Source organism: Lampris incognitus, chromosome 17 (assembly GCF_029633865.1).
Source record: "Lampris incognitus isolate fLamInc1 chromosome 17, fLamInc1.hap2, whole genome shotgun sequence".
Classification (NCBI taxonomy): Eukaryota; Metazoa; Chordata; class Actinopteri; order Lampriformes; family Lampridae; genus Lampris; species Lampris incognitus.
In genome coordinates, this window is record NC_079227.1 from 10,104,105 (window position 1) to 10,120,968 (window position 16,864).

The 16,864-nt window shown below is 46.4% G+C and overlaps 1 protein-coding gene across 1 annotated transcript in view; it reads right to left on the bottom strand.

Annotated features, from left to right (window-relative positions):
* The window catches only part of LOC130127555 (ubiquitin carboxyl-terminal hydrolase 31-like), a 60,227-nt gene extending 46,657 nt beyond the window's left edge, over positions 1-13,570 (bottom strand). Inside the window, exons 1-2 of the mRNA XM_056297226.1 lie at positions 13,043-13,570; positions 299-436 (exon numbers count right to left, since the gene is read on the bottom strand). Of these exons, the coding sequence (XP_056153201.1) occupies positions 299-436; positions 13,043-13,570 (666 nt within the window). The remainder of the gene's footprint in view (positions 1-298; positions 437-13,042) is intronic.
* Positions 13,571-16,864: the final 3,294 nt, after the last annotated feature.

Below are 16,864 nucleotides of genomic sequence, written 5' to 3' on the forward strand. Positions count from 1 at the left end.
AGGTGTTAATTAATTATTATATACCATTATACCATTATATACCAATTATAATTTACCATTAATGTTGGTGAATTGAACAAGAAGCAACAATCTTCAGTTGTAATGCTTTAGTTACATATAGAATCGGGTCAAACAGAGTACCTATCCACAGTGTGTTATGGATTAATAGCTTTTTCAGTTGCTGCATCAAAACAAAGGTATCTCTGTAGTATTCAGGGGTACCGTCGTTTACTTTTGTACTTGGCTGAGTTTACTGCTACATTTGGCAGGTAGGACGGCGCTGTCAGCGGATGTTTACCTTACTGGGCGGTCTGCTGTCAGGGTGGATGATGTTGTTGAGGTCCTCATGAACCCTGTCCAGCAGCCAGAGGAGGAACTCCTGGGCATCGTGCTGGGCGTTGCCCCTGAACTGAAGGGCGCTCTTGGAAACCACATTCTGAAAAAATACAACAGACAATAAAAGCCTCTTTTCCCCAGAACCGTCTTTTTTTGTTTTTGTTTAGAGGTACCTCATATCCTCCTTTCCACTGCTCATTCGAGTTTCTCTGACGGAACAAAAACACAGTCTCATAAATGTGAAGCATTGCTGTTGTGTGACTTTGCTGTGAGCAGAATGATACAGGATCATTGGCTTACGTTTGTAATTGGAGCAGGACAAGTATTGACTGAACATTTTCAACCGAGTATCTAATGTTACATATCAGGCAAGGTAGCGCAGTGGCGTGGTTGCCTCACAGCAAGAAGGGCCTGGGTTCGAGCCCCGGGGTAGTCCGACCTTGGTGGGTCATCCCGGGTCGTCCTCTGTGTGGAGTTTGCATGTTCTCCCCGTGTCTGCGTGGGTTTCCTCCGGGTTCCTCCCACAGTCCAAAGACATGTAGGTCAGGTGGATTGGCTGTACTAAATTGTCCCTAGGTATGAATGGGTGTGTGTGTGTGTGTGTGTATGGGCCCTGTGATGGCCTGGCGGCCTGTCCAGGGTGTCTCCCTGCCTGCTGCCCAATGTCTGATGGGATAGTTTCCAGCATCCCCGTGACCCTGAGAGCAGGATAAGCGGTTCAGATAATGGGTGGGTGGATGGATGTTGCATATCATTTACATCACATCCTGACTGGAGTTAGAAGACAGGTTCATGAGGTGCTTTGCACCTAAAAAAAACTGTCGGGCATCCGGGTAGCGTGACGGCCCATTCCATTGCCTAGCAACACGGGGAATCCCCGTGTTACCTCCAGCTTGGTCGGGGGTCCCTACAGACACAATTGGCCGTGTCTGTGGGTGGAAAGCCGGATGTGGATATCTGTCCTGGTCATCGCAGTGGCGCCTCCTCTGCTCAGTTGGGGCACCTGTTCAGGGGGGAGGGGGAACTGGGGGGAATGGCGTGATCCTCCCACGCGCTACGTCCCCCTGGCGAAACTCCTCACTGTCAGGTGAAAAGAAGCAGCTGGCGACTCCACATGTCTCTGAGGAGGCATGTGGTAGTCTGCAGCCCTCCCCGGACCAGCAGAGGGGGTGGAGCAGTGACCGGGATGGCTTGGAAGAGTGGGATAATTGGCCGAATACAATTGGGGAGAAAAAGAAGGAACAAATAATAAACTGTCGCTATTTCTTTCCTTACTTCTAATTCCATTTCTCATTTCTTTTCCAAGGATTTCGCTCCTGTGCAGTCACGTGGCTGCAGGGATGCTGTTTGCCGTTAGTGGATCTGACCTTTACCCTCCTTACACCTGACTGTACCTCTTCATTGATGTGGAAACTGAAGCTTATTCCACCGTTTCACTCACTCTGGCTAACAGCCTCAGCTAAAATGCCCTAAAGTATGAGCGTGAATGTAAAAACAAACAAAAAAAAACAAAAAAAAAAAACAAACAAAACACAATGTTATGAGCCGATTGGGTTTTGGACAGACAACCTGGACAAGCGGAGAGCATTCTCGGGTTGAGGTGGCAGCTTTTTCTCCACATGGACACATACCATCATGAAATATTCAGCACGTTTCACTTAGGAGGCCTTGATCAGCAACTATCCTAAAGGTCAGATGGAGCGATGGGCGATGAAGGCGGCGGAAGGGAGAACCGACCTCGGCTAAGAAACACGCTTTTTTAAAAACACCACCATAAAGACAACGTCTGGAATCTGAACCCATCAGCAATCACATTAAAACCGCCGACAGGGTCACAACAGATTGTGTGCTTTTAGGCTATCAAATGTATCGCACAAGGTCAAAGACGAGGGGTGGCTGGTGGTGGTGGCGGGAGACCGGGACCCGTGTGCTATGTACCGCGCTGTGGTAGTGGGGTGTGGTTGAGCCTCGGCGGCAAGCGGAGAGAGAGAGGGTGTGTGGGGCGAAGGACAGCAGACGTGACGGCGGCTGATTAATGATCCGCCTCAGGTGCACTTGACTAACAGCGTCCCTTTATATTCTGCAGGGAAGCTGGGTCCAACTGACAGACACATGGATACGCATGAGCATGCAAGCGAACACTGGAAAAGACAGAGAGAAAGACGGCGAGAATGGAGTCTCCAGAGAAAGACAAAGATGAAGAAGAGAGAAGGTTGGATCAGTTCATCTGGATACAGCGTTTATTGACAGATACATTTCATCACTTAACTAAGTGACGTCTTCAGTCTAAACTGACCGCAGGTATCCCCACCCTTATAAACAGAGGTGGCAAAACCAGGTCCAGAAAGTAAAAGTCCTAACCATGTATTTGCTCCACCCATGTGCTAGAACCAATTGATTGTAATCAACCCCTCTTCAACTTGATAAGGTAATGAAATCAGCTGATTTAGCACATGGACGGAGGACATACATGGTTCGGTTTTGTACTTTCTGGACCTGGTTTTGCCATCTCTGCTTATAAACAATACAGTAGCATAACGACCGAAACCAACGACCGGTTTCATATGCAAATATGGGTGTAACCATTGATCACACAGACACACGTCTCTTTTGTTGCAGCCACAGCTGACATCTGTCAAAATGTGGCACAACAGCGGCATAACTGCTCCATCCACGTCCCGGTAATGGAGGCCATCTCCGGCCTGCTGTGATGAGCATGGGCCTTAAGTTGGCCTCTCAGATCAACTCCGCGCGTGGGAGGTGAATGACGGAGAGTAAAAAAAACAAGACGCAATAAAAGCGTTTCGTGCTGATGGCAGTCCGTTGTGTTTTTTCCTCACAAAGTGTATGCTTATTGATTATGTGGGTTGTAAGAGATGCTTCAGAAGGGAAGGTTGTCTGGACTGATGGAAGAAATCTGGGTGGGGAAGGGATAATGTTGACACCGTACCTTAACTTTATGGTTGAGTATTAATAGGAATTTACTGATACGGGTACCGGTATCGTATCGGTATCGATACCCCCCTGCTGCCTTGTGGGATAGGCTATTTAGCCAAAGACTGAGGGTGGAGCAAACCCCAATAGAAAACCTCCGGAGGAGTAACCCCCCGTAGACCAATTGCCCTCTTGAACATGGACATGTCCTGGTAATTGAGTCAAGGTTACCCCAGTTATGGGTTAAATTACAAAACAAACTGCCTTGTAGATGCCCTGGGAGGGGTAATGGGACCAACCCAGACAGAAATTGGGTTCCGGCAGAGTTGCGACCTCGGTCTACTATCAGCAAACGACAGGCATGAATTCGCAAATCTGAAGCACCAGGGTTTGCTCGACTGCGGTCGAAGGGTGATGATGATGATCGACACCGGTGATTGAAAATACCACCTAAGAGTACCTTGACATGGTGTAAAAAGAATGTTTATCATTATTGGTAACTGAATATCAATAACAACATTGTATTTGGTGATTGATTTTGCATTGCAATTAATGGTTCACACAGATTTTTAACAATCTCTTTAAAACTTTTTTTTACATTTTTTTAACAATTTTTCCGTAGAAAAAACAGTGTTGGCATATCTTTCTGGTAGAATTTGTGACCTTTTCTGTTGATTGTTTCACCTACTATGGAAAATTACGTTTATGCAATCTATGGCACCAGTAAGTGCTATTAGCACCTTATCAGCCCAGTACCGGTACTTTAAAGTTTACCAGTACCTTAAAGTTTACCAGTCTCCATGCCATTGTACTCTGGCCACCTCCCACCAAGGACCATGTGGTGGCTGCAGGCAATGAGCCACACCACGTAAAAAGCTGTCATGCATCGGCGTCCTCCTATTATGCAGCACCAGGATCAGCCTCTACACCCACCTGAGGACCCAGAGGGAGGACGGTCATACTCGACCCTGAGTGACCGCCAGTGATGACTCCCAACCAGTGGAAGTAAGTGGTATTAAGATGATTGAAATTGAAAGGTTTCTGTTTATCACTATGAAACAGGTCTGAAGTATTTGGGTTGAAACACTTTAGAATACAAGTAGTTCTAATGGCATCTAAGTGTAAAATGGTAGTAAGCATATGCTTAATTGGTGTTAAGATTATGAGGGGGGTCCATGAAAAATGTTCTCCTCTGTAAGGGGACCCTGGCCCCAAAAGGTTTGAGAACCCCGATGTAAAGAATAATATCAAACTGAAAAAAAGGTTTTCAAATGGTACTACTTCTGAATATTTCACACCTTGTTTTATTTTCTATCAGGAATTAAGACGAAATTGTACATCACGATATCGTCTGAATTGATCCCGATACAGTACCACTGAAAGACGATTAACGATAATATTGAAATACCGTCCAGCCTTTCACCAAGCTACAGGGTGAACCCACTTAAATGGACAGCTACATCACTTAGTTAACATTTTTAGCCCAAGTGACTTTTGAGAAATGACGTGGGTTTTGGCCAAAACAATTATAAGGAAACTAGTTAATCACCTGTGTATGCTCATTCTTTGTGCCCAAGTTGATCGACTTCCAACTGAGTTATATATTCATTTGCAAAAAAAAAAAAAAAAAAGAAAAGCAAAGAAAAGAAAAAACATTATTCCAAAATAAGCAATATGTATTTCCGGTTCCGGTTGCCAGCTGCGGTTTGTTCGTTTGTGGCTCTGCTTTACTTTTTAGCAGTAAACAACTTTTTAACAACTCCTTGAAACCACTGGATTATTTGAATTGATTTTAAGCTTTGCCTGTACTATTTTATGTACTTTTATCTGATCATTGATTGTTGCACTGACTCCCTGCACTCCTGGAGAGAACTATTTGGACTCAACCCTCAGCTGACGGAGCTAACAGCTAATGGCAAACTTCCACTTTCTTTTCTGTAAACATCGATCAACCAGTTTAATATTATTATGCCCTGCGAAGACTGCCTTAAAGCAGGAAATGACATTGCTAACCTCAAGGATGACATCCGATGGCTCTCAGGTGAACTGAGAAAAAAGGTCTCTCTTTTATCCAATTTTATTGACACCACAACCACACAGTCCAAAACGATCTCAGTTATGAACACAGCCTTCTCTGATACCATCCTCTGGGACCCATTATCTTGTTGCTGGCCTTCCTCCTGCTCCACTCCTGGCTTACAGACTACCTTGTCAGAGGTGTTAGTCAGACGTGGCAAGACGGAAAGACCCTGAGCTGCCTCGCCTCCGTCCATAAACCTCACATCATTTTACCACGCTATCGGCTGATGCCACGGTTCACCCTGTTGATGCTAAGGTTCTCCCCTGTGTACCTAATGGAGCTGTCCAACTTTACAGTAGGAATGAGAATCTTTACTTGCATTCTGGATCCGATCCCATGCACTCTTGTTAAGCATTGTCTCTCAGCTATCTCCTTACTCATCATAGAAATCATTAACTCCTCCTTCAGCTCTGTCCAGTCCCCCATACACTTACACTAGCTACTGTCATCCCCATCCTCAAAAAACCTGGACTCAACCCTGATATCATGAGCAATTTCTGGCCAATCTCCAATCTGTCCTTTCTGTCAGAAATACTGGAACTTTTTCTTGCCTCCCAAATCAACGCTCACCTCATCTGCAATGACCTTTTCGAACCATTTCAATCTTGTTTCCGCTCACAACACAGAAACAGCCGTCCTTAAAGTCACCGACGACCTCCTCCTCTCCTCAGCCTCTGGCCACCTCAGCATTCTCATTCTCCTTAACCTCACTGCAGCTTTTGACATCATCAACCACACCATTCTTCTCTCATGCTTTGAATCCTCCCTCAACATCACAGGTACTGCCCTCTCCTGGCTAAAGTCATAATTCACAAACAGACAACAGTTCATCAGCATCAACAACTGCACCTCCTTCACCCCTCCTCTGTCCCAAGGCATTCCCCAGGGTTCAGTGCTTGGTCCTCTCCTATTCATCCTTTACATGCTCCCCCATGGTAACATCATATGTCATCATGGTCTCCACCTCCACTGCTGCGCTGATGACATCCAGCTCTACATCTCCACTAAATCCATTACCACTGCAACTCACTCCACTCTGACCAACTGCCTCACTGAAATTAAATACTGAATGCAAGCCAACTTCCTCAAACTAAATTGTGATAAATCTGACATGATCATCATCGGTCCCAAATCACTTACCAAAACCACTCATAATTTCTGCCTCACCATCGATAACTCCACTCTGTCTCCCTCCCCATACATCAGCAACCTCAGAATAATTTTCGACAGCAACCTCTCCTTTGAACACCATGTCAAACAAATCACCAGAACTGCCTTTTTCCACATGTAAAACATAGCTCATCTCTGCCCATCACTTTCTCTGCTGCTGAAAATTTGATCCATACCGCCATCACATCCTGAATTGACTACTGCAACAGCATTCTCTATGGCTCATCATCCAAAGTCCTAAACAAACTCCACATCCAGAACTCTGATGCTCGCCTACTCATCCAATCCCGCTCCCGACATCAGCCCTGTCATGCAGAACCTCCACTGGCTCCCTGTCCCACACCGGATCCAATTCAAAGTCCTTCTCCTTACTCACAAGGCCCTCCATAACCAGGGCCCCTCCTACCTCACTGACCTACTCCACTACCATACTTATTCCCTCAGCCTTTGCTCCTCCGATGTCAACCTCCTGTCTCCACCGCACAGGACCATGCACCAGACTTCGGGTGACAGAACCTTCTCCATAGCTTCCCCCTCCCTCTCGAACACTCTCCTCAAACACATCAGACTGCACCGATCTTTCTACATTCAAATCCTCAATAAAAACTCACCTTTTCACAATTGCTTTTAATGAATAATTGAATAATATGTGTTTTATGTTTTTGGTGTGTTGCTTTTATGTTCATTTGAATGTATGTAAATTGTCTTTGAATACTCTGAAAAGCACTCTATAATAAAATGTATTATCTTTATTATTATTAGCAGTACTGTTAAATGTGTCTATGTTGTTGTGTGTCATGTAACTGGATGGATGTGAAGCAGGGTGTTGCTGTAAAAGACTATGCATGCTCAGTCATCCTTCACTGTACAAACAACGGTTAAATAAAGATAAAAAGTAACCCTATTTGATTACTTCTTTTCTCATTGGTAATTGTGAAAGAGAAAGAGATTTTTTTTTTTTGGAACAAAGGTCGAGCTATCGTCAAAAAAACTACATCTGGGCTTGTTTGGATGGTAGACGAGAACAACAAACCTCCTTCAACCCAGTGCTTGGGAGAGAAAATGGACGTCCGATTCCCTGGTGTAATTATTACTGATGTATTCCTAATGAGCAGTAAGTGCTGTCGATTCGCAGAAACAGACGCTGAGGCTGCTTCACAATTTCCACCAACATCAGAAACGCCACACTCCAGTGAACTTTAATGAACTTTTGCATTTTAACTTTGAAAAGCACAACAGATGAAATCAGCTGTCATTGGAAGGAAAGAAAGAGGACGGCTGAAAAATTTGATAGGTCTGACTTATTTGCATGGAGACTGAACAGAAGTTATAAGCCCAATTACGGTTTCTTTAGGTAGGAAGCTCTTTCTTCTGTAATGTAAATCAGGGGCGTTTCCAGGATTTGAGGACATTTGGGGCTTAGTCTTGACTTCTGTAGGGGGGTCCGGGGGGATCCTCCCCCGGAAATGTTTTTTTTTTATAAACAAGCCCTATTTTGAAGCTTTTTTATGCACTCTAGCACCCTATTTACATTCAAAGTACATGCCTTAATCATTAAAAATTGACAGGTTTGTCTCAAAAACTGTTGTTTACTCTCCAGATTAATTACGAATTGTGACGTTAAAATATTAGTAGTTGTTAGTAATAAGTATCAATGAGTCGTTACCTTTTTAGTTCGTTTTATGGAAATTTGATTTATTTACGAGAAAAACCCTGCTAAAGGACAATAAAAGTATGCTGTGGGATCAGACGAGTATGGCCCGCTAGCTAGCTAAACGGCACCCACAATCATGATGAATCTGATTCACATTATTAACCAACAGGCAATTTCAACCATTATTGACAGGTTACTACATAGGCTAAATTCTTACCCTTCCTTCCCTTTTGGAAAAATCCAAAAAGAGTGAGTTGTTCAACACGTTCTGCCATTTCTCTTCTACTCGTCTCTTCCTGCTTTAACGTTGTGTGACGAAGACTATCGGACGTTCACACACGTTACGTTTTGTTTTTGGTTTTTTTGTCGGGCTTCAAATAGGCTTAAATCTAAAATTATATTCGCGGCTACACGCCAAACGTTCGGGCCTTAAGCCCCGGCAAAATGACCTGGCGACGCCGATGACGTAGATCATCTAATTTTCTGTTTTAGTCAAGTGGCTTTCTGTCCTGTTGACTTGTAAGATCACTCCCAAACACTGACCAGTTCTTCACTCGATGTCTCAAACCCCAAACCCCACCGAGCCACGGTTTTATTCCCCTGTGGGGGGGGTAAACTGAAAATACTCCGTTGATCATGCATCAGATAGAAACCATGACTTGTCCCTTCAGCAGAGTGCTTTGTAGTCTTGTGATGCAGTTATTCCACAACCAATCTGGGATGTATTCAAGGCCTCTCTCTCTCTCTCACTCTGAGGGGAATAATCTATATCAAATTGGACAGTTTGTACTCTGGCAACCGAGCGAGAAAGGAAAAAAATAAAAAAAACAACGAGCAGGAATAGTAACAATGAGCAATGTGCTGGATGTGCCTTTTCAATTCAGCCCACCTCTATCATTCAATTTGAACGTGTAAACCGGGAAAAGAGATTATCAGACAAGTGCATGAAATTGGGAAATTGACGGGAACAATTTCCGGCGTTGGAACTGAGATGGATGGTGAAATAAGGCAGGGGGAAAAAAAACAAAAAAACATTGGGGCAGACAACCAGGGGGTCACAGTGGTTTAATGGGAGAAAATTTCACAGAATTTGGGTTGACTTGGGTTTTATCGCTGCTTTACTCTCTCAACCCTCAGTACTGAAGACAGTGGGCCTGTCTGTCCATAATGCCTTGTGAGAGGAGTGCTGTTTTAGGATCAGTGATCAAACCACTAAGGGTTTCTCACTCATTGTAACCTAAAACCCCAACCAAAAAGGCTTTTGTATCAGCCTCACTTAAATAACAAAAGACTTCAGCATCCCGGTCGCTAAATGAATCGCAGCCATGATTGGCCAGTTTCTTCCGTTGTGACAGCAGAATGGGTACGGAAACCATCCGTTCTGAAACATCAAAGGCAGGGACCATTTTGAATTTCTCATGGCTAAAACAGTGAAATAAATAAATAAATATTGTATTCATTCAAAAGGAAAGGACCAGCGCTGGCTGTTTTGTTTTCAGTGATGAGGAATTAGCACCCTTCGGCTGTTTGAAAAAGCAAATCCACGCATTCACAGCTGCAGCATCATTTTCACCACAGTTGACTGTCTCGGTGTTGATCTGAATACTTGTGGAAATTGATGAAGTCATCACCATTCACATTTGATGTGATACTTCTGTTTGTAAGATGCTGACAGGCTACCGCACCACCCAGTGCAGTCCGGTTCAGTGGACCAAAGAAGTCCTATCGCTTGACCTTTGCAGCCTCCATCGATATAATAAAAGTAAAAAAAAAAAAAGCATGTTGTAAGGAAGTTAAATGCTTTAATGCAGCAGGCAATAGTTGTCCAGTCATCATACTGAGATGATTTCTTATGGTGTTAAACTAAAGTGACTGCTTCCCAATAGAACCATCCATCCATCCTTAATCCAAACCACTTATCCTGCTCTTGGGGTCACGGAGATGCTGGAGCCTTTCCCAGCAGCCATTGGGTGGCAGGCGGGGAGACACCCTGGACAGGTCGCCAGTCCATCACAGGGCCCACACCCACCCACCCACCCACACACACACACACACACACACACACACACATTCACACCTAGGGACAATTTAGTACGGCCGAGTCACCTGACCTACATGTCTTTGGACTGTGAGAGGAAAGCGGAGCCCCTGGAGGAAACCTACGCAGACACGGGGAGAACATGCAAACTCCACACAGAGGACGACCCCCAAGGTTGGACTACCCCAGGGCTCGAACCCAAGACCTGCTTGCTGTGAGGCAACCGCGCTAACCACTGCACCACCGTGCTGCCCCCAATAGAACCAATTACCTACCAATTTATGAAGGTGTGCACGGGCCTTGTATCGCTTGCTAACATAAGACACGGAGTTATGTTCACGATACCTGATCTGATGTTCTGAATCTCATTTCCTTCTAATAGACTGATAAACCATCCATGCCTTGCAGCTGATTTCATAAGGAACGTTCTAAGGTCATCATTGGCTTCCAATTTGTGGATCTGGCTCTGTTGAACTAAGACAGACTGCTCAAAGCTATTCCTGAAAAAAATAAAAAGCTGCATACCCGCTACACAGTATCAGCTGATTTAAAACACAACCCGCGGTGGAAGCCAAATGTGCAAAAACAATTCAATTACATGGAATACTGTCCCCCCCTCCATACTTGCTTTAAAAGATATCAGTTAGGATGAGAAATATGATTTAAGCAAAGGAAACTATTTTCAACTGTTAAACTAGAACTACTGTTCATTAAAGAGCGGCATTTCAGGTCACAGTTTAAAATATGAAATGAAAAAATAAGGAGATAAATTATATCAAAGTGAACGCTCACGTACTCGTTACTAACAAATTGTTTTCTCTCAAACTGCAGCACAGACACATTAGGAAAAACAATACCAGAATGCAACACTGGATGTTGTCAACCAAGTATTAGCCAGAGGTCAGAAAACAACAACAACAAAAAAGGGGAGGGGGGTCAGCAAAATGGAATCTTTCCTTCGAGCAGGCTAATTCTGACACTTGGCGCTGTTACATAATTGAAAATGAACTTTTTTTCCTATTTCACTGAGAATGTTTTTTTTTCTTCCTAATTCTTTTGTGTACTTCAGTGGCATGAGGTGGACCAGGACCCAAGAGAATTTAGATAGTTTCTCTGTTGAAATTGGAATTTAGAGCACTTTTATGCTAAAATGTTAGAACTGGGGAGGCGTCTGTGCTGTAATTGTGGAGTCGGGAACGACTCTTTATGACATTTTAGAATTTAGGACGCGATTCCGTTGGAATTCTGGAATTTAGAACGATTCCATTCTTAATTGCTTTTCTTTCAGAATTTAGAACGATCCCCTGCCGGAACTCCAGAATTTAGAACGATCCCCTGCCGGAACTCCAGACTTTAGGACGATTGTCGGTTGGAATTTCAGACTCTGGGACGCTTTAGGGCTTCTCACCCCTTGCCGGGAAAAGGCTGTGATGAAACCGTCGAGTCCTCTGAGAGAAACAAACAACTCGGACTTAGACTTTCTAATGAGTTTCTGCTCTTGGGGTCACGGGGATGCTGGAGCCTTTCCCAGCAGCCATTGGGTGGCAGGCGGGGAGACACCCTGGACAGGTCGCCAGTCCATCACAGGGCCCACACCCACACCCACCCACCCACCCACACACACACACACACACACACACACACACACAAACACACACACACCGAGGGACAATTTAGTACGGCTGAGTCACCTGACCAATGCTGTAATTGTGGAGTCGGGAACGACTCTTTATGACATTTTAGAATTTAGGACGCGATTCCGTTGGAATTCTGGAATTTAGAATGATTCCATTCTTAATTGCTTTTCTTTCAGAATTTACAACGATCCCCTGCCGGAACTCCAGAATTTAGAACGATCCCCTGCCGGAACTCCAGAATTTAGAAAGATTGTCGGTTGGAATTTCAGACTGGGACGCTTTAGGGCTTCTCACCCCTTGCCGGGAAAAGGCTGTGATGAAACCGTCGAGTCTTCTGAGAGAAACAAACAAATCGGACTTAGACTTTCTAATGAGTTTCTGCTCTTGGGGTCACGGGGATGCTGGAGCCTTTCCCAGCAGCCATTGGGTGGCAGGCAGGGAGACACCCTGGACAGGTCGCCAGTCCATCACAGGGCCCACACCCACACCCACCCACCCACCCACCCACACACACACACACACACACACCTAGGGACAATTTAGTACGGCCGAGTCACCTGACCTGTGCTGTAATTGTGGAGTCGGGAACGACTCTTTATGACATTTTAGAATTTAGGACGCGATTCCGTTGGAATTCTGGAATTTAGAACGATTCCATTCTTAATTGCTTTTCTTTCAGAATTTACAACGATCCCCTGCCGGAACTCCAGAATTTAGAACGATCCCCTGCCGGAACTCCAGAATTTAGAACGATCCCCTGCCGGAACTCCAGAATTTAGAAAGATTGTCGGTTGGAATTTCAGACTGGGACGCTTTAGGGCTTCTCACCCCTTGCCGGGAAAAGGCTGTGATGAAACCGTCGAGTCCTCTGAGAGAAACAAACAAATCGGACTTAGACTTTCTGTTGACTTTCTGCTCTTGGGGTCACGGGGATGCTGGAGCCTTTCCCAGCAGCCATTGGGTGGCAGGCGGGGAGACACCCTGGACAGGTCGCCAGTCCATCACAGGGCCCACACCCACCCACCCACACACACACACACACACACACACACACACACACACATACAAACACACACACACACACACACACACACACACACACACACACACATCGGAGCGCAGCCGCAAGGCGGGAAGAGGACATGATTGACAGCTGGGCCGGGCGCATCCTCCATCACGGCAGCACGACTTACCTTGAACTCTCGGCTGTGTTGGGGAGTGTACTCAAACGTCCACAGAGCCCGAACGAGCCCGGACAGCTGCTCGGTGACCTCCCCGGTGGCCGGCTGCTGGTCTCTCTTCTGGACCAGGACCCCGTTGGACTTGGTCTTGTCGTTGTTGGCCGTGTCGCCCCCGCGGAACTGTTCCAGGGCCAGGTACTCCGCGAACAGCTCGGTGTTGCTCAGACACTGCAGGATGGCGTTCATGAAACACGTGTTCCCGTGGTTCTTCAGCCCGGAGACGCCCGGAACTTTGTCGCCGAACAGGAAACCCCCGCAGTCGCTGTCGTCGGAGGGAACCGAGCCTAGGGTCTGGGTGGGCAGGAAAGCGGCCTCGTCCTTCTCCTCCTCGGCGCTGTGCTCCTCGTTTCCGAAATGAGACAAAGTGGAGAGGGTGCGCAGAACTCTGTTCATAAAGCTCCCCACGGAGCGCACCGAGCTCCTCCGGAAGAGCTTCTTGCTGAAGGATTTCTTCTCCTTGTTGCTGGCAGATTTCGACATGGTCAACCTGGCGATGGTCCTCTCCCCCCCTCCTCCCCCTCCTCCTCCTCCCAGTTACAGACCCGTTAATTCCGCCAAAGGATCCCTCTTTGTGGTTTTTAGAGCATCACCTCCCTCCGCCGCCTCCTCCCCCTCCCCTCCCCTCCCGCCCACCTTAGTGTCAAGTCAACTACGACGGGTTAACTGATGTCCTTCCTCGGGCCTCGTATTCTCAACCAGGTCATGTTGGGGAAGAGGCACCGCGCTCGCCGCGGGGCCGATCAGCACGACGCACGGGCGCCACAGGAGCGAGCCCGCTCGCGAGACTGCGTCGGTGCGCATAAACACGCTCCATACGGAGGAGAGTCACCGTCACGGCGCTGCGCAGACGACGAGGGGGCCCCGGTCCGACGAACCACGTCCATGTCAGGCAGACGGTCCGCACGCAGGGGGTCTCATTTAGAGGGGAGGGAGGGGGGCGCCAAAAAAAATAGCCCCGTCTACCAACCCTCCCCCGGGGGGCATCGACGGGACAGCGTTCGGGCGGATATCAGCTCGAGATTGGGATTCCGGCGTCGGCGGCGGCGCCCCTCGTGTTTTATTCATGGGCGCGCGCGGCTCCGCCCTGGATAAACGTCTGCTCCCGCGTCTCGCCAAACGTCCACGTAAATCCACGGTGGCGGCAATACCGGCTGGGGGGGTTGTTTTTTTGGGGGGGGGAGGTTATATTTGGTCCGCGGGTGTCTTCCGCGCAGCCGCGCCTCCGGACCGGCTCTTCCAAACCCAGCAGCGGCTCCCCGGCCGGAGGGACGCGCGTCCCACTAGGCTGAACAAAGTGTGCCGTCGTCCGCGAGTGGCGGGCGGGCGGGCGGACGGTCGGACGGACGAGCGGCTTCCGGCGCCTCCAACCCCTCGGTCACCTCCGGCGGACCGGTCCTGTCGCCTCGGCGGGCTCGCCCTTCAGCTGCCCACCCGGCTTCGGTTCGTGGCGAGGCCGCGTCGACCGTTCTCCATCATGCGTGCCTACAGCCGCGGATGCTGCAGGCAGGCAGGCAGGGCGGTGACGGATGACGTCACGACCAACCGCTGGTCCGTGTTGGAGGAGAGCATGTAGCGCTAATGGTTAAACGAGGAGCCTTTTTTTTTTTTTTACTATTATTCGATTTGTTTATCATAGAATTGGCTTGAAACCACAAAGCATAAGGCTTAATGTGTGCGTCTAATTGTGTTTTGATAGTCTTCTACGAGTTCTCATTTTTGTTTCACACTAACCGCTCACCGATGATGCGGTTACATGGGTGATGTGACGTCTGCGGGGGAAGAGAAGAACCCCTTTCATCTTTCACGTGCATGAGAATGTTATTTTGTTGCAGGATGAAATAAAGGTGTAAAAAAAGGTGCACTTGCTATAATTTAACTGGTCAAATGAGAAACATTTTAGTTAAAATTAAGTTGGGTTACTATGTAAATAGGCTTAACAATGCAAAAACATTTACAAAATGTAGTCACCATTCATCTTCTTCCTTTCCTGTAGACCAGTGTTTCTCAACCGGGGGTCCGCGGACCCCTAGTGGTCCGTGGTGTAATTGCAAGGGGTCCGTGAACATAAAATATCTTTTAAAAAAAGATCCTATGACATTTATAGAAATAGGATTATTTTACTCAAATGTGACTGAGACCTTTATCTACCTAAACTATAAAGGGTAACGGGACTTTTTTCTCTAATTACATCTGTTTCACAAGTGTAATTTATTGTATTTTAATAAGAGATCTCGCTCCCGTTTGCATTGTTAAAAGTTACTGCATAAAAATTCTGTTTTGTTACATATATCTAAAAGTTACTGAATACATATTCTGTTTTGTTACATATATCTGAAAGTTACTGAATACATATTCTGTTTTGTTACATATATCTGAAAGTTACTGAATACATATTCTGTTTTGTTACATATATCTAAAAGTTACTGAATACATATTCTGTTTTGTTACATATATCTGAAAGTTACTGAATGCATATTCTATTTTGTTACATATATCTGAAAGTTACTGCATAAGAATTCTGTTTTGTTAACTATATCTAAGTTACAACTGAAAGCTCTTATTTTTGCCCCAAAGAGTGAATAAATGCTATAATGCAATTTAAAATGCAGTTTCTACTGTTTCTATCAAATTGCAACCCCCCTCCCCCAAGATCAGGTGGAGGGGTCCTCAGGGTAGATCAAAAATACGCAGGGGGTCCAGGACCCCAAAAAGGTTGAGAACCACTGCTGTAGACGATGGGGGGGGGGGGTCTGTCATGTACCGAGGGTGGTCTTGGCCGCCAGCCGTTTACCCAGCATCTCCTCTGTGATTGGTTGGTCAGTTTGCAGGTAGATGCAGACGACACCGCTGTGTTTCGGGGACAGGGTGTGTGCTCTTTTCTGGGGTTCTGCCTTTCATGATCAGCCACGTGTTTCAGCCGCTAATAACAGTCAGTACTGCTTATTACTGCCTGTTATTACCGCCTCTGGTACCCACTCTCGCTAACAGGGCCTTTTCTAATCCTCGTGTTTGGCTGATGTTTAGTATTTGTCTTCGTAAAGACATAGTGTCAACACAGCCTTTCTTAACTTCCTGTATGTTTTAATACATTCCCAAGTGGTTTTTTATCCAGAGTAACGCTCCGAGATTCACTTTTAATGAAAAGTGCATGACAAATATATTATTATTGTTACCAAGCTAATTAAGTACAACATAACGCAAATTCGGGCGACACGGTGGCGCAGTGGTTAGCGCGGTCGCCTCACAGCAAGGAGGTCCTGGGTTCGAGCCCCGGGGTAGTCCAACCTTGGGGGTCGTCCTGGGTTGTCCTCTGTGTGGAGTTTGCATGTTCTCCCAGTGTCTGTGTGGGTTTCCTCCGGGTGCTCCGGTTTCCTCCCACAGTCCAAAGACATGTAGGTCAGGTGAATCGGCCATACTAAATTGTCCCTGGGTGTGAATGCGTGTGGGCCCTGTGATGGCCTGGCGACCTGTCCAGGGGGGTGTCCCCACACCTGCAGCCCAGTGACTGCTGGGATAGGCTCCAGCATCGCCGCGACCCAGAGAGCAGGATAAGCGGTTTGGATAATGGATGAATGGCTAATGTAAATTCTCATTTAGTTTGTAAACCAATATATCCACACTGCACTTCGGCATAATGAGAAATCAGCCTTAGATAGTCATATTGTTTCAGAGTGGCTTCAACGAAACCAAGTTTCTACTTTTTAACCAGCTGAATTTAGCACTTTTATAAATTGCATATAACTGCATGCACACACACAATCACTCAGACTGATG